Genomic DNA, 17311 nt, shown 5'->3' with positions numbered 1-17311 from the left:
GCAGGACCATTCATGTGACTGTTTGCTTAATGGCTCTCGTCCACCAGACTGAAAACTCCATGAAGACAAGGTCCTTGAATACTTAAATCTACCACTGTGTCCCCCACCACACTGGCACCAGGCCCAACACCTGTAGGGGCTTGGCGCCTTCCTCTGGGCTGTTATGAGAAAAAACGGTGTATTGTTAAGGTGCTTTGTAACTGTAGCATGTGGCAGGAACCATCATCATCTGGCACCCTCTGACAAGTGAAAAAACAGAAGCTCAGAATAACTGACTTGCTCAAAGCCACACAAAGCCAACAAGCAGGGGGGCGGACGTCGCACCCCTGGTTTCCAGTCCAGGGTGTCTCCAGCACATACTCTAACTTCTCTGCACGGCTTCTGCTACCACAGAAGACCTTTTCTCTTGTTTACTAGTAAGGAATCACGAGTTTGGCCTTCCAAGCTCTAGCTCTAATTTTACTGGAATTGTTACCTAAGGCTTCGTCTCAAGCCTGCAGGTCAAAAGCAATGTCATTTGTCTCCATTTCTTCCATTGTACACACTCAGCAAATATTACTTGAAGAATTTCTGGCTATGAGGCAAGAATCAGTAATTGAATTAAATATATTCACCCACTCTAAGCCAATCAGCCACAAGCAAGTTATTTTTCCTGCCCCCTCAGGACACCATTAAGAAAGAAACACACGAATTTTCCCTGTAACAAAACGATCAGCTGTCTATCGCACCATGCCATGCAGTTCAACTTAAATAGAACACACACCCTAACCTGCTGGCCGGTGCACAGAAATATTACATGTGGCCTTAAGAACAATGCACATTATTAATAGCCCATGAGCTTATTCCTTTCCCCCCAGCGCTCCCTCCTCAACCCTCCTCCTCCCTGCCGGCAGAAGACACACCACCCTCCTGCATAGGGCTGAAAACACAGTCTGTGGTTAAGTCGGCAGGGGCGAAAAGCCCCTGAAATAAATACAGCCAAATGTCTGACACTCCAGATTATGACCAAAACCTTACCCCTGCTCCGTTCCCATGCCACTCAACTCCTAGCCCTAAGGCAAAAAAAATCTCATCCCCAGTCTCAAAATTCAGCCACAAATTTTGGTTCAACGTGAAACAATAAAGCCAATAAAAATAGGTTATAGAAAGCTAAACCCAAATGTGTAAAAAGGAATCAGTAATTCCAAACACCACACATAACCCATCTGTGGATATCTTTTATGTTTTGTTGCTCCTTTCACAATGCAAGTGGAGACTTACTTCGGTCACTTTCTATTTCATTCCACTCTTTAACCAAAAAATTAATAACAAAAAGGAAGCAAGGAAAGGCGTACAACCTGACACCGGCACAAAATTTCAAAGTAGGTACAAGATCCCTAAAACAGTGACCCACAGGGCTTGGAATCCCTGGCTTAAAACAGACAGCTTCTCCACACAAACACATACATGAAGCCATTCTTCTCCCTGCCTTCCAAAACTCCCACAACTTACCAAACCCAGCTCCCCATAATTTGACACAGTGCTTCCAATACGGCAAATTGACGCAGGCTCACGCTGCCTACTTAAGTGATGAAAGACAAACAGAAGGCACTAATTCGATTAGCCTTCCCTAGTTTACCAAGCCTGAGCCATAATAAACCCAACCAGCTTGTTTTGTTTTTAAATTTGAGAGGGAGGTGTCTGTAAAGGATCTGACTGTACTGCTGTGAAAAGTACGCTCTAGCCACCAGACGGTGAGGGCTGCTCAAAGTAGATTCTTCCAATTAGCAATAAATGTACCCGGCACGGCTCAGGCAAGGCGGCAAGGCGACAGTGCGGTGACATCTTGTACACCATCAGGTTCAAACACTGGGGCAGCTGATCCATCTGCGGGATGGGAAACCTGCAAGACTGCCAGGTGTGACCTCATCACCCATAAATCTATTACCTGGCCAGATGAGGAAAGGGTGAGCCAGAGAAAAGATCAGTATTTTGGTTAGCAGTGATCCTTTCTCTTCAATCCTGCTATATATGCAATGTGTGAAAAGGGGGGTAAAAAGGGTGTGGGAGAAAGAATAGAGTTATATGATATTTCCCCCTTTCCTCAAGAGCAGTATTACCCAGGGACGCCTGGGTGGCTCAGTTGGTCAAGCGTCTGACTTCGGCTTAGGTCATGATCTTGCGGCTCGTGAGTTCAAGTCCTGCATCAGACTCTCTGCCGCCAGCACAGAACCTGCTTTGGATTCTCGGGTCTCCCTCTCTCTCTGCCACTACCCTATTAGGGCGTGCACTCTCTCTCAAAAATAAAATAAACGTTGAAAAAAAAAGAGTCGTATTATCCAGGAAATTACCGATACAGACTGACTGAAGAACCAGACAATTAAATCTTACGCCAATTCCTGGGCCACTGGTGAATAGTAGTTAATAACTTCACACTTTTCGTCTCTTAACAAGGAAGGAATGGCACTTTCAAAATCATTACTGCTCTGTCATCTTGGTTCAGTGCCAAAGCAAGGAGCTTGAGAACACCTGTCAAATAACACATGACTTGTGAAAAAGAAACATATACCAAAGCAGGTTTATATAAAATGCTCACATATGTAGAAAGAGGACTGAGTTTGGGTTAAGAGTAAGTCACTATTTCTGGTGAGGGTTAGGGAAGAAAGGAGGAGATTTCCAGGACTCGTTTATGTGAGTCAAGTTAGAGTAATGAGACTCTGTCTCAGCAGAGCTCAGCAAAGCTGACACGATGTCAGTCTCATAGCATTTATCTGCTCATCCTTAGCCACATCCCCAGTGGCTTAGTAATTAAACAGGTAAAATTTAATAGATGAAAATACCATCCCTGTCTTCTCAAATAAGAATGCCTAGTAAAAATGTACCAAGTATCCTTTTTCCTGTTCTGAGTATCCAACCCATTCGTATAAACTCAAAATAGGCTTAAATATCAAGATCCTATTTTTAAAAATGCATCTCCTCCACATGCACTCATCTGTAAGTGCAGAAACTACAAGGCCAGTGTGATCCCAGAGTTAAAGCCAACTAGCACTCACTTTGCAGGCACAGGGTTAGGTACTAAGCGGAACATCAAAACATACAGAGAGTGATCCCTCACATGAAGGGAAGTGGAGACTGGAGAATATAGAAACAACATGAGACTATAGGCTTTTGGTTTGTTTGTTAATAAAATCTTTAAGTGTTCTTACTAATTCATGTAGACCCATTTTGAAATCTAATAGTAAAACATCCAGTGTGTGGGTTTTAAAATGGCCATCAACTTATATTGAGACTAAAGAAATTCAACCTTCCTTAAAAAAATAAATCCCGGCACTTTTAAGGTTAGTACTGAGATTTTGAAAGACCTCAGGAAAGGCCAGTCCACACAGCCCCAGGACCACCTGTTACTACTACTGGCACCTAGTGGTGTAATGTGTGTAGGAGGGTGCAGGGTGCTCCTTCTTGACAAAGACTTGTGTAATCAGCACAAAGAGGCCGTTTCTTGTATTCTCCACAGCTTGTACAAGACAAACGTGAGGCAAGGGGCACCTGGGTGGCTCAGTCGGTAGAGCATCCAACTTTAGCTCAGGTCATGACCTCACAGTTCCTGAGTTTGAGCCCCATATCGGGCTCTCTGCTGGCTGCACAGAGCCCACTTTGGATCCTCTATCACTCTTGCTCTCTGCTCCCCTCCCCATCTATCTATCAAAATCAAATCAAAATAAAATAAAATGAAATAAAATAAAATAAAATAAAATAAAATAAAATAAAAACATTAAAAAGGACAAAGATGAGGCAACCATCCCAAAACCTCAGGAAATATAAATGGGATAAAGAAGAAAGTCCAGTGCTATCTCCTTGTTGAGGAGCCCATTTCACAGGCAGCTCTTGACATCATGCAGCTCCCTCTGCCCAGCTACCTCTAACACCAACCACTTTGTGTCCTCCTAAAGATACACATAATTTTGAATGTTCAAAACCATAAGAGCACATACAAGTGGGTGTCCAGGCCTCTTGGAGGTGCTAGTTTCCAACAGAAAGAAGGATATGGGCAGTCTCAACTTATTTTTAAAAGTCTAAAGTCTTGCAAAAAAGAAAAAAATTCTAAGGTTTTGCTACCATCGGTCACCATACAACACTATTACAATACCATTGACTGCATTCCCTATGCTGTACCTGTCATTCCCGTCACTTACTGTATGGTGACAGATGGCAAGTAGCTCCAACTGTGGTGAGCAGAGCCTAACACATTAACTTGTTGAATCACTATGTTGTACACCAGAAACTAATGTAACATGGTGTGTCAACTATATTCAGATTAAAAAAAAAAGTCTAGGGGAGCCTTGGGTGGCTCAGTTGATGAAGCGGCCAACTCCTGATTTCGGCTCAGGTCATGATCTCACGGCTTGTGAGACTGGCCCCACATCTAGCTCTGTGTGCACAGCGCAGAGCCTGCTTCTGATCCACTGTCTTGCTCTCTCTGCTCCTCCTCCACTTGTGCTCACTCTCTCAAAAATAAATAAATGTTAAAAAAAGGAATTTAAAAAAAAATCTCAAGTTTTGGCTATTTTGAAAGAAATACTATGACAGTGTTTTCAGGTATATAAATTCAAACCAGGCCTAAATGTAACCCACTTATTTATCTGTATAAATACAACACCGTGTTAATAAAGCATGAATCATTCCATATACTTCAAATCTTCTGTCATTGCATTTCTCTCAAATTACCGAATGCCTAAGTTATCAATAATTTAGACCAGTCTTCCATGGGTATTTCCAAATTAGCACTTCCTATTGTTTTTTTATTTATTTAAACAGAGAGAGCGTGTGAGCTGGGGAGAGGGGCAGAGGGAGGGGGAGAGAGAGAATCTTAAGCAGGCTCCACACTCAGCACGGAGACTGACACAGGGCTCAATCTCATGACCCTGAGATGATGACCTGACGTGAAATCAAGAGTCAGACAACTTAACCAACTGAGCCATGCAAGCACCCCTAGTGCTTCTTATTCTTACATTTACCATCACTACTGTCATCAACTTTCAGAAAGGATATAGAGAAATGAACAAGCAAGTGTTGATGTTAACTCGTAAAAGTTCATCATTATAAATGATCTGCGGTTAAGATGCCACTTACTTTACTAGAAAGAGGTGTTTCTACAGAATTTAAAGGAATATGAAAAGACCCTAGGCTCCAAAATAACTATTAACTTGTACTATGAAGAATTTCAATTCAGGGGCGCCTAGGTGGCTCAGTCGGTTAAGCGGCCGACTTCACCTCAGGTCATGATCTCGCGGTCCGTGAGTTCGAGCCCCGCATCGGACTCTGTGCTGACAGCTCAGAGCCTGGAGCCTATTTCAGATTCTGTGTCTCCCTCTCTCTGACCCTCCCCCGTTCATGCTCTGTCTCTCTCTGTCTCAAAAATAAATAAACGTTAAAAAAAAAATTAAAAAAAAATTTTTAAAAAAAGAATTTCAATTCATTTCATGTGAATCGCCACAGATTCTGAATTAGTAGGCGTGACTTAATAACGCTGAATAGTGTTATCAGTTTTGAAGAAATGCCAAGGATGTAGAACCCAAGCACCTCTGAAATACAATAAAAAGGGAATGAAAAGTTTCTGACTTAGAATCTTATTATGTAAACAACTTCAAAAGTGATAAGGAATCTGTGATCAATGAAAAAGGATATTGCTTCCTTTTAACATCCAATATATTCTGCCAAAACATATTAGACCTTCACCTCAGACTTCAGAGAAATTCTCTTCTATTAAAAAAAAATCAAAATGTCAGGAGGTCAGCTAAAGTTAAAAGTAGTATTATTAAACGGTGGCTATTAAAATTGTGGAGACAGAAGTAGAACTCTCCCCTCCTACCACCCACACAGTTGCCATGGGTCTGGTCTGGCAAGACAATTCTTCACACTGCCATGCCTTAGGTGACAAAAGCATACATTTTTAAGGCAAAAGTTTCCCTTTAACCTACAGAAGGAGAAGGCAGAAAGGAAATTCTGAGAACCAACAGTTCTTCGTCCTCTGGGCATCAAGTTCCCCTCCGAGAACTCTTCAATGCAATGCACTCTTGCCCCCCCAAAACGTACACATGTGCACAGACACACAAAATGTTGCACACAATCTCAGAGGACTCACAGACCTACCCTGAGTTCTCCTTTGGTTGACTGAAGTTCTCATATGACCATCTAAGCAAAGGAGAACTTCAAACTCTAAATTTTCATGTGTCCAAAAGATCATTTTCCTTCCTTCCTTCCTTTAAAAGTATAACCTCCTTTACAGTATAACTGCCTCTCTCTTCACCTACTATGACAGAGGGTGTTACATAGGAGAGTAACTTTCCTATTATTCGTGACTCTCCGTGAGACCAGAAATCACAAGGTTTTTTCTGTAAAGGACCGGAAAGTACGTATTTTAAGCCCTGTGGGTCATTTAGTTTCTGTGCTAACTATCAACTCTGCTGCTGTAATCTAACACAAATGGAGGCCCAATAAAATTTTATTTACAAAAAACAGGCAATGGATCAAAGTCAGCCCATGGGTCATGGTTTGTTGATCCCTGGAATAGAGGAACAGAAACAACTCCATAAGGAAGCAAACAAATACAATTAGATCTCTAACTTACAGCATCCCTAAAAATAATTTCCAGAAGGATATAAGATCTAAGTAAGAAAAGAAATAAAGGGAGAATGTCTATGTCATTGCAGGAGGGAAAAGATTTCTCAGGGAAAAATAAACACAGTATACAGGGGGGAATGAATCAAATTATTTGGCATTAAAATAAAAATACAAACTTGTACACATTCAAAGACCACGAATAAAGGTAAAGAACAAGTCACAGTTGAGATAAGATATTTGCAACACATAGGACCAAACAAGGACTAGCCTTTGAATTCCTAACAAGAAACAGCATGAGACCTACGACCCAAAGAAAGAGGGCATATACACACATGGGCAGTTCGGAGGAGAAAAGTGAAGAGTTAAAACAAATGGAAAGACGCTCAACTTTAACTAATACTTGGGGAAATGCAAATTAAAATCACAATGAGATGCCATTTCACACTCATCTGGAAAAAATTAAAAATTCAGAAAATAACAAGTGCTGACAAGGATGTGGAACACTAAAGATTTTAAGTGTGTAGTGAGTTGAAAATCCCTCGATAGAAAAAGAAACAACAAATTCAAAAAGACAAAACTGTATTTCAAAATCATTTCCAGTTTTCTTTAAATTAACCTCAGATACTGTGACTGAGTGGGTCAGGTTTTATGATCCTCCGGACACAGATATGAATTTAGCTATGTGAAAGAATTAGCTTGCTGTGATAAATCAAATGACTGTTGTCATTTAATCAAAGGTCACAGGTCACATAGTGCTTGTGGCTGTGCAGATTTCACTCTTGGTAATACAGTAGAGACACTCATGCCTATGGGGCACTGTACCACAGCACCGTTTATAAAGGAAAAAAAACTAAAGGGACAACTTGGAAACCTGAAAACACGGACAGTGGGAGAACAAAAAATACACTGGGCTATATTTATTTAGTGAAATATTATACAAGAGGTAACAAGAATAAATCAAATCTAAAAATGCATCAATATGGATATACTTAAAAAGTGGAAAATAGACTAGGGGTTTTCCCCCACTTTTTTCCCTCTACTTGCTTTGGGGGGTAAACTGCAAAACAATGATGTATAGCATGACACATAAATGGTGAAAACTTTTAATGCACCACTGGTATAAACGTTGGTTGTAAAAGCAAAAAACCATGGGCAAAAAGGATAAAAACCCTTAGAAAGCAGTTACCTCTGAAGAAGAGAAAAGAATGAGAGAGGGCAGGAAAGAACCAATCTTCAAATGTTTCTATAATATTTTACTGCTTTTAATTTTTTAGAAAACTACACTCTTTAAGAAAAAAGATTGGAAAAGTGAAATTTTTGCTTCTTTCTAGATAAAGATGAGTGTCCCTTAGCACTTAATTATGAGATTCTCCATTCATTCTCCTTCTCCATGGACACCAATAGAGGCGACAGCCCGAAGGCCCGAAGGCCATTCCGAAGGGCTGCTGACAGGCACTACCACATCACCAAAAGACTCTCAGGAAGGCTTGCCTGGAGCACGTTGTCGTGCAATGACCTGGATACATGTTCTAAATGCACAAATTTCAGGTCCAAACGCCAGTGAAAGCTAGGCAACTACAACCGGGTGGCAAGGACTCATGTCAGCCTACCGGGTGAGAAAGTGAAAACACACAGGATCTATGCCCAAACGTGAGAGCATATGTTCACTTTAAAATGCAACCAGAAATCCAGGCCACAAATCGTTTTATCAAGAGCACAGAAATAACAGAGTGCAGAAATAAAACAATACCAACATCAGCAAGTACTAATTATTCCATAAAGACAAATATTACCAGTACACTAAGGATTACACAATGAATGTGCTTATAAGTATAGAGTAAGTTTAAAATCCCTTTAAAAAAAAAAACCCAAAAACCCAAGGAAGCAAAATTATGTATCAAAATCATTTCAACTCTCTTTGGATTAGCCGGATACTGTGACTGAGTCATGTAGTGTAGCCTCATGGCCAGATGTATGAATTTAGCTATGTGATAGAAGAATTTGCTTGCTATGATACATTCGATGGTTGTTCTTATCAATAAAAACTTGGAATTCAAAAAAACATCATTATTTTAAAATAAGTTAGACATCATTATTTTAAAATAGGTTAGACTCTTATAATCCTTTGGTCCATCGTTAGCCTTTAACAGTTTCAAAATTAATCAAAGTTGAAATGTGGACAGATTTGTGTCACTAAATGGCCTTCACTATTGTTCACAGAATAAAAACTCTTAATTGATTAATGATCTCAGGGTGTCTATCGCCATCTAGTGAACAGTCACTTCAATTGCCACACCAGTCTCTTGACAACCGTTGTCTTGGCTGGTTTAAAATCTATGTCCACTCAGTGCTACCAACTTGCCCAGTATCTTTTTTTTTATGTCTCTCTACACATACATTGAGAACAAATACAAATGTAGGTGATATTTATACTGATTCACTTTTGAGTGTCTATAAACTAAGTTTCCACATTACTTCTCTGAAAACAATGACTTCATCATTTTTAAATAACTTGCACGCTATGAGGTCCCTCATACAATTTTTTTAACCATTAACTAATTCCTCTACCACTGAGCAATTAAAGAGTTCAAGTGTGAAAGATCACACCTGGGAAAAGACAATATTGATGTCCATTTGACATAACTATTAGCATTTTTATTATAAACTTGTTTATAAAAGTACAATTAGTAATTACCCTGAGTACTCTAGCAGCCGTAACACATTTGATTACAGAAATTATTAGGTCACCAGAGCCAAACCTGCATGATTCCAACAAAACTAAGCACACACAAAATAGACCTAAAAACAAGAAGGGAGAGGGGCTTACAGTCTCCCCAGACTGTATATTAATCCATATTCAAATGCAAAATTTCCTAATCTTTTAGATGACATGCTACCAGGTTTCCTTATTCATTTCCACCTGAACCTTAATCTAATTTATCCTACAAGGACTTGAAAAGTAAACAACTTCTAAGATCTTGAAGTGATTGTACTGTTTTGTCCACTCCATCTCCTTACAAAAAAGACAAGTGTGATAAGTCATAAAGGTATTCCAAAATTTCAGCCAACTGACTCTCATTGTACACTTTACCTCTCCTACCTCTTTAATAATCAAGAAACATTTGGGGCACCTGGGTGGCTCAGTCGGTTAAGCGTCCGACTTCGGCTCAGGTCATGATCTCACGGTCCGTGAGTTCGAGCCCCGTGTCGGGCTCTGTGCTGACAGCTCAGAGCCTGGAGCCTGCTTCACATTCTGTGTCTCCCTCTCTCTCTGACCCTCCCCCGTTCATGCTCTTTCTCTGTCTCAAAAATAAATAAAACATTAAAAAAAAATCAAGAAACGTTTGAAATCACAAAGGCCTAATAGTATATATGCAAAATGCTAGTAAACCCAAGAATGATTACCACAGAGAATATTTCCATCCACCAGTGCTAATAATTATCACCAATACTTTAACAATCAGTTTTATTTTAGTAAATAATTTCTGTAGGTGGCTTTGAATCTTCTTCTAGAATAAGATTTCCAGGGAGCAACCGTGTAATTATTATTTCTCATTAACCTCCCATTACTTTCAAGGCCGACTTTCCGTAGTTGTTATATTTTTTTATTTGTGGGAAGGAGCAAAGGGGAAAGAGACAAGGGGAAAGTAGAAACCAAGTATTTAAATCACATACAATTATTTCTAGATGTGTCTGAAACGTTTTGTTTCTTAGTGGAGAGAGCAGAGGTTTTTTTAATAGTTTATAAAGATTTGTTACTGCTGTATTTTATACAACAGCAAAATTAAAAATGAGTTTAAATACCCTATTAAAGATCAAGCTAAACAAAAATATTGCCCTTAAAGTACAATGGATTAGGGGAGTGGGGGAGATCACTGGACAAATTTGGGGCTTATCATTATCAACAGTGCCCTTTTAAGCTTGTGGATTTCTGAGCCAATGCAGAAAATGTAACAACAGGGATTTCCCAACAGCAAGAGGCACTCTCCAAGGGAGTAAATTGTCAACTATTGCCTCTCGTGAGAAACTTAAGAGTAACCTTGATCCAATCTCAATAGTCAACCCATGTATTATCACCCAGTTGGGGCAAAGTGAGTGCATTTCCTAATACAAAAATAAGATGGTATTCTATCAGAAGCCACTGGATATATACACAGAAATAAAATTTAAATAATATTAAAGTAAACTTAGCCTAAGAAACTGAAAACATCCTTCCCTCACTTCAACTAGCTCCTGAAATGCCTGTATCTTCCCGTGTAAAAAGGGCCTGTGTCTTGAGATGAGTAGCAAAAAAGATGCCCTTTGAGGAGTAAGAAAATATAAACAGAAGCACAGTCATGAAAGACACCATGAGATGGGGTAGATAATACTACTGTAGTAAAAGCCTTATAATCAGGAAAATATGGATCCCAATTCAAAAGAATCACTTGTTACGCTTCGCCTCTGAGTCTTAGCTTCCTCATCTGCAAAATGGGAATGTTATTAGCCATACCAATGGATTCTTGTGGGGTTTTAGAGAAATAATTCATCTGGAAGCTTCTCATATATTGCTGGTGTTTAATACATGTTTTGCCCTTCCTCACTGTGCCCTGAGCCAAGTCTATGAGATATGGGTGTCAACACCGGAGCACCTCTGAACATCCTGTTTGTTTCATGCCAGCAAGATCTCGGCTGACTAATACAGGAGCCACTACTCACATGTGGATAATTAAATTTATTTTAATTATAATTAAATAAAACTCAAAATCCAGCTCCTCAGCAAGTCGACGCTAGCCTGATATCAAATGCTCACTAGCCACGTGGGCTAGTGGCCTATTGTATTATAAACTGCAGATGGAGAAAATTTTCATCATCTCAAGATTTACCGGACAGTGCTGGTCTAGACTCTAAAGCAGGGATCAGGAAATCTGTTTTCTGAAAAGGGCCAGATGGCAAATATTTTAAGTTTTGCAGACCATGCAAGTCTCCACCGTGACTACTCAATTCTGCTACTGTAATGCAAAAAACAGCCACAAACAAAACATAAACAAATAACCGTGGCTGTGTTCCAATAAAACTTTACTTACAAAAATAGATGGCAGGCTGAATTTAGCCCATGGGCCATAGTTTTGCCATCCCTGAGCATTCCACTCATAACCACGAACTACCTCCTTAAGATTGAGTAGTCTCAAATCCACTGGCAGGAATAAATAGCTTACGGGAGTGAAAGGGAATTTAATATTTAACATAACTATTCCTTTACAAATTAAGAAAAACCCACACAGGTGGGGCTAAAGCAAGTGAAGCTTATATTGTCACAAAGTGACAGTACCTCAAATCGGTTTCATATCTGGCTCATCTTTCTAAAGCCAATAACTCTCAATCCCTAACTCCACTCCTCATCTATTCCTGGAATTGTGGATTTCTATATCCAACTGCCTACTTAACATGCCTAGAGATCTATTACAAATCTCAAAACCAAAAGAGTACTCTTAATCCCTCTCTCCCAGATTTCTCTTTTATACATACATACGTATATACACATACATATACACATACGTATATATACATACATATATACATACTTATTTAAATTTTAGTTAGTTAACATACAGTGCAATATTGGTTTGCAGAGTAGAATTCAGTGATTCATCAGGGGCACCTGGGTGACTCAGTCAGTTGGGCGACCGACTTCAGCTTAGGTCATGAACCCACAGCTTGTGGGTTCAGGCCCCGCGTCGGGCTCTGTGCTGACAGCTCAGAGCCTGGAGCCTGCTTCGGATTCTGTGTCTCCCTCTCTCTCTCTGCCCTACCCCACTCATGCTCTGTCTCTCTCTGTCTCAGAAATAAACATTAAAAAAAAAGAATTCAGGGGCGCCTGGGTGGCGCAGTCGGTTAAGCGTCCGACTTCAGCCAGGTCACGATCTCGCGGTCCGGGAGTTCGAGCCCCGCGTCAGGCTCTGGGCTGATGGCTCAGAGCCTGGAGCCTGTTTCCGATTCTGTGTCTCCCTCTCTCTCTGCCCCTCCCCCGTTCATGCTCTCTCTCTGTCCCAAAAATAAATAAAAACGTTGAAAAAAAAATTAAAAAAAAAAAAAAAGAATTCAGTGATTCATCACTTACCTACAACATCCAGGGCTCATCACAACAAGCGTCCTCCTTAATGCCCATCACCCATCTAGCCCATCTCCCACCCTCCCTGTTCTCTACTGTTAAGACTTTCTTGGGGTTTGTTTCCCTCGTGCAGATTTCTCCATCCTAGTAAATGGCTCCATAAGCGAACCAGCTATAGGGCTGACATGGAGGCATTCTCCTTCATCTCTTCCTTTCCCCTGTACTCCAACCTAATACACAGGCAAACTTGCTTCCTGATGTCACTTTGCTCTCATTCCTGTTACCTCCTAAAGAAGCCTTTCCTGACCAATTTAAACCAGCCATCTTAACATCAAACTAGCCCATCACCCTGTTTTAATTACCAGCACAACATTTAGTTCTACCACATCCTCTTATTTTTTATGTTTGTTTATTCATGTATTTACAAGTCTATTTTCCCAAACTACCCTCTCCCCATCCCAAGGCCCCACCGCATGCCACTTTATACCTCTGCTCTAGACAGAATGTGACCTGCATGATGCAGGGGAACCTTTTATGTCTTGCTCAACACTCTACCCCCTTCACAATGTATGGTACAGAGTAGACGCTCAATAAATACTCTGTCAATGGATGAATGAATGGATCCATACTTACAAATCTATCTGTCTTGAATTTGTCCCAAGAAAGGGGCATTTGAAGCTGTGTAACTAGGTAACAACTTGGCTCTCCCATGCTGTAACACGTATAGTTAAAAACACTCTCATCTTTAGAGCTATGAATGTGACACCATTTACCTCCCTTCCTTTGTAGGTCACCAAAGCAGCCAGTGGTTTGGCGTAAAATCTGCTGTAGGAAAATCCCAGGCAGCCATACATACTATTCGCTGTGAGCTTCAAAGCCTTCTGTCGAATGTCATACTGTAGGCACACAAGGACAAAAGACAAACAGTATTTGCAGATGCTTAATAATTACATTAGATCTCTTTCTAGACCACCAATGACAAGGAGTAACCCTCCATGTCCAGGAAAAAAAAGAACTCTTAACACACTCAGCCCATCCTCCCAGATGCATGATTCCCTGACCTTCTGGAAGCAAGCAAACACAGACTCCAAAGCTCCCAGAAGTGAGAAGGGTTTGGTCCAGATAGGGCTTTGCAGATAGAGGTGTCTTCCATTCTGAGGCATTCTAGTGTTTGTGAATGTGTTTCCTGCCCACAAACTTAAAATAAGCCCATGAGTTGCCCACAGCATCATCTGTAAAACACTACTAGATAATCAAATTCTAAAAGCGGAGACTGTCACTCAGATGTCTCTCAGTGAAAAGATATACCTGAAGAACCAGGTCTGGATTTAAATCTTGCTGTTTCATTAGTTGTTTGACTTGCTTTCTCCTCTCTACCAGCTTCCGGATCTCTCTGGGCAAAATACCCATTTCTAAGTTTGGGTCTGGCAGCTCAGGGATCTGTTCTTGTTCTCCATCCTGATGAACATACAACAGAAATTTCAGACAAATCAAGCTTTCATAAAACAATTTTCAAAAATAGTATTTTGTGGGCACTTTATGCAATGATCACATCTTGAAAAGCTACTTTCTTGCCTAACTATAGGTCAACAGCATATGGATGGCAAAGAAAAAGCTGAGAACAAGTCCACACCGCCCTCTTCTCCCACTTCTAACAGCCTCGTTCCCAGTATCTCCCCTCTCTCATTATTGACAAACGCAGATATCATTTAAAGGGATCAATTTCTATATATATTCCTCTCCTCTCTTCAAAAAGATTGGGGAGCAACATGTTTGGGGAAATTGTTTTGAAAAGAAACACTGAGACCTCTAGGATTTACTGAAAAAAAAAAAAAAACTGCAGCACAACTCCTGTTTTAAGTCATACATACTCCCAAACAAAATGCCATTAACACTTTTACAACTACAGAGAATCGTGGCAATTACTGTGAATATTTTCCACTAAAAACTAGAACCCCAAATGCTAAATCAGCAAATTTCCTTCAGGAATTTGGAGCACATATTTAAATAGGCCGTGAAATTTCTAAAAATTAATATATACATGTTCCTTAGCATTTATGTAGGACCTTTTATCTGTAAATTGCTCTGCAATTGGTAAAAGAATAGCAACATTTTAGAATAGTAACCAGAAGTTTTCTTATATGAAAATTTACAGCAGCAAAAAGCAGGAAAAGCATTAGACCATTTTTCTGAAGCCTCCATTAATTCTATTAACAGGCTGAAAAGAAAAGCCAGGCACACTTGCCCTTTCAAAGGTTCACAATTAAAAATAAACCTCTTGGCTTCAAGTACGGCAAGTCAATGCCATTTGATAACCCAGCCTTTACTAGGTATCTGATTTTATAAAGATCAATATTTTCAAATGAACAATCTTATAATAAACAGGGACCTATTGTTTTTGAAAACAGCAGACGATGATAGCAAACCTATTAAAGAGATCTTGGTACACATTCCCATTTATTTACAGCAACTAGAGAGGTCAAATAAAAACTTAACTGAAAGGATCTGGCCCAGCTCAACCAACACTAACTGTGTGGCACTAGCTATTTCGAGGATCAAATACTGCACAAAACAATGATATAGAACCTATAAACTGCTACGTGTAGAGTATTTCTTAGATGACCTTTAAGGTCCCTTCCAACTCTGAAATGATTCCATTATATACCTGAAACCCTAACTGGAAAGCTCAAATAAACAAAACAGTGGAGGGGAATGAAGGAGGTCGGATCACAACAATTATCACAAGGCTCACATACTATAGCAGGACAGAGCCCAACGAACATTATTAGTCAAGTGCAGTCACCACCCTTTGGAGATGTCTACCCAAATTCCTTCTCTGTAAGATTATCCTCTAGTCCCACAGAAAGGCCCATCCTTAGCAGCCATGTTTGTACTCTGTGAACTCACTCCTGTGGTCACAGCATATGGTACCAGGCATGCTCACCCACTTAAGCAAGCCTTTAAGATTCTCTCTTCTGGGAAGACAGAAGTGGGGCTAAAAAACAGCTCCAAAGCATGTGGTTGGAACTAAAAGACATGTGAAATCTGGAGTGGGAGAGTAAATACACATCTTCTGCCACAGGTACAAAGAATCAGAGAAAAACAATATATAGAGATAATATTTTACTTTATTACTTTACATCTTTTACTGTTAGAGAACCACATCTAATCAAATTCCCTACTGAGAGTCAGTTATATAAGCTTTACATATGAAGAACCACACATTAAGTTATTAAGCCCTACGTAAAACTGTTGACTAATCACTAGATTAAAATCAATGTGAAATAATTCAAAAGATTCTTTCAAAAAGATTCACCGTGTAGTGCAAGGAATCATTAAGAAAGGCTTACATGGCCAAAATTTAAAAGAATAAAAATACCAAGTGTTGGAGATGATGTGGAACAACTCATATTCATGGCTAGTGGGAATGTGTAACACGGTATAACTACTTAGGAAAATAATTCAGCAGTTTCTTTTCAGGTTAAACACACACTTCCCATACAAACCAGCCAATTCCCTCCTTAGGTATCTACCCCCCAAAACGAAAGCACATGTCCAGAAAAAGATGTGAATGTTCATAGCAGGCTTATTAATAATAGCTACACACTGAAAACCCAAATGCTTATTTCAGGAAACTAGATAAATAAAGTGTGGAATACTTCTCAGTAACACAAAGGAAAGAACTACTGATAATGCAACAACATGCATGAACCTCAAAAACATTATGTTGAGCAAAAAAGCCAGATACCAAAGAGTACATAATGTACCGCTCCACTTATATGAAGTTCCAGAATAAGCAAAACTAAGTGATGGTGACAGCAGAAGTCAGATCAATGGTCAATTGATGGTGAAGGGGCCTAACAACAAAGGCATGAATGATATACCAAAACTAATGGGATGAAACTAACGCAGTACTTGCCGGAAAATTCATAGCTGTAAGTATCTATATTAGTAGAAAAGATTTCAAATCCATAACCTAACCTTCCACCTTAAGAAATTAGAAAAATAAGGGCAAACTAAACCAACAAAAGCACAAAAAAGGAAGAAAGATTATAATGGAAATACAGGAGATAGAGAAAATTACCAAAACCAAAGTTCTTTCTTTGTAAAGATCAGCAAAACTGACATACTTTTAGCTATATTGACAAAAAAAATGACTCAAATTACTAAAATCAGGAATAAAAGAGGGATATTACTAATGACCTTAAAGAAACAACGATCAGAAGGGAATACCATGAACACTTTTATGACAACAAATTAGATAAACCTACATGAAATAGACAAGTTCCTAGAAAGACCAAAATGAACTCAAGGAGGAATAGAAAGTCTGAATAGACATAAAACGAAGATTGAATTGGAAATCAAAAAAAAGAGAGAGAAAGAAAGAAATCTTAAGACTAGATAATTTAACTGGTGAACTCTACCAAATATTTAAAGCAGAATTAACATGAATCCTTCACAAATTCTCCAAAAAAAAAAAAAAAAAAAAAAAAAAAACAGAAGAGGAGGAAACACCTCCCAACTCATTCTATGAGGCTATTATTATCCTAATACCATACCAAAACAAGACAAAAACAAGAAAAGACAAATATATACCAAAAGCCCTTATGAATACAAACA

At 39.4% G+C, this 17311-nt stretch overlaps 1 protein-coding gene across 3 annotated transcripts in view; it reads right to left on the bottom strand.

Annotated features, from left to right (window-relative positions):
• Nucleotides 1–17311, bottom strand: part of POLA1 (DNA polymerase alpha 1, catalytic subunit) — a 302724-nt gene that overhangs the window by 231652 nt on the left and 53761 nt on the right. For all 3 annotated transcript variants that reach the window (XM_006943631.5, XM_019823691.2, XM_045051163.1), the window contains exons 25-26: nt 14000–14149; nt 13465–13587 (exon numbers count right to left, since the gene is read on the bottom strand). In XM_006943631.5, coding sequence (XP_006943693.1) covers nt 13465–13587; nt 14000–14149 — 273 coding nt within the window. The remainder of the gene's footprint in view (nt 1–13464; nt 13588–13999; nt 14150–17311) is intronic.

The sequence above is a fragment of the Felis catus genome, chromosome X (assembly GCF_018350175.1).
Source record: "Felis catus isolate Fca126 chromosome X, F.catus_Fca126_mat1.0, whole genome shotgun sequence".
Classification (NCBI taxonomy): Eukaryota; Metazoa; Chordata; class Mammalia; order Carnivora; family Felidae; genus Felis; species Felis catus.
This window is presented reverse-complemented; position numbering and strand designations above follow the sequence as displayed.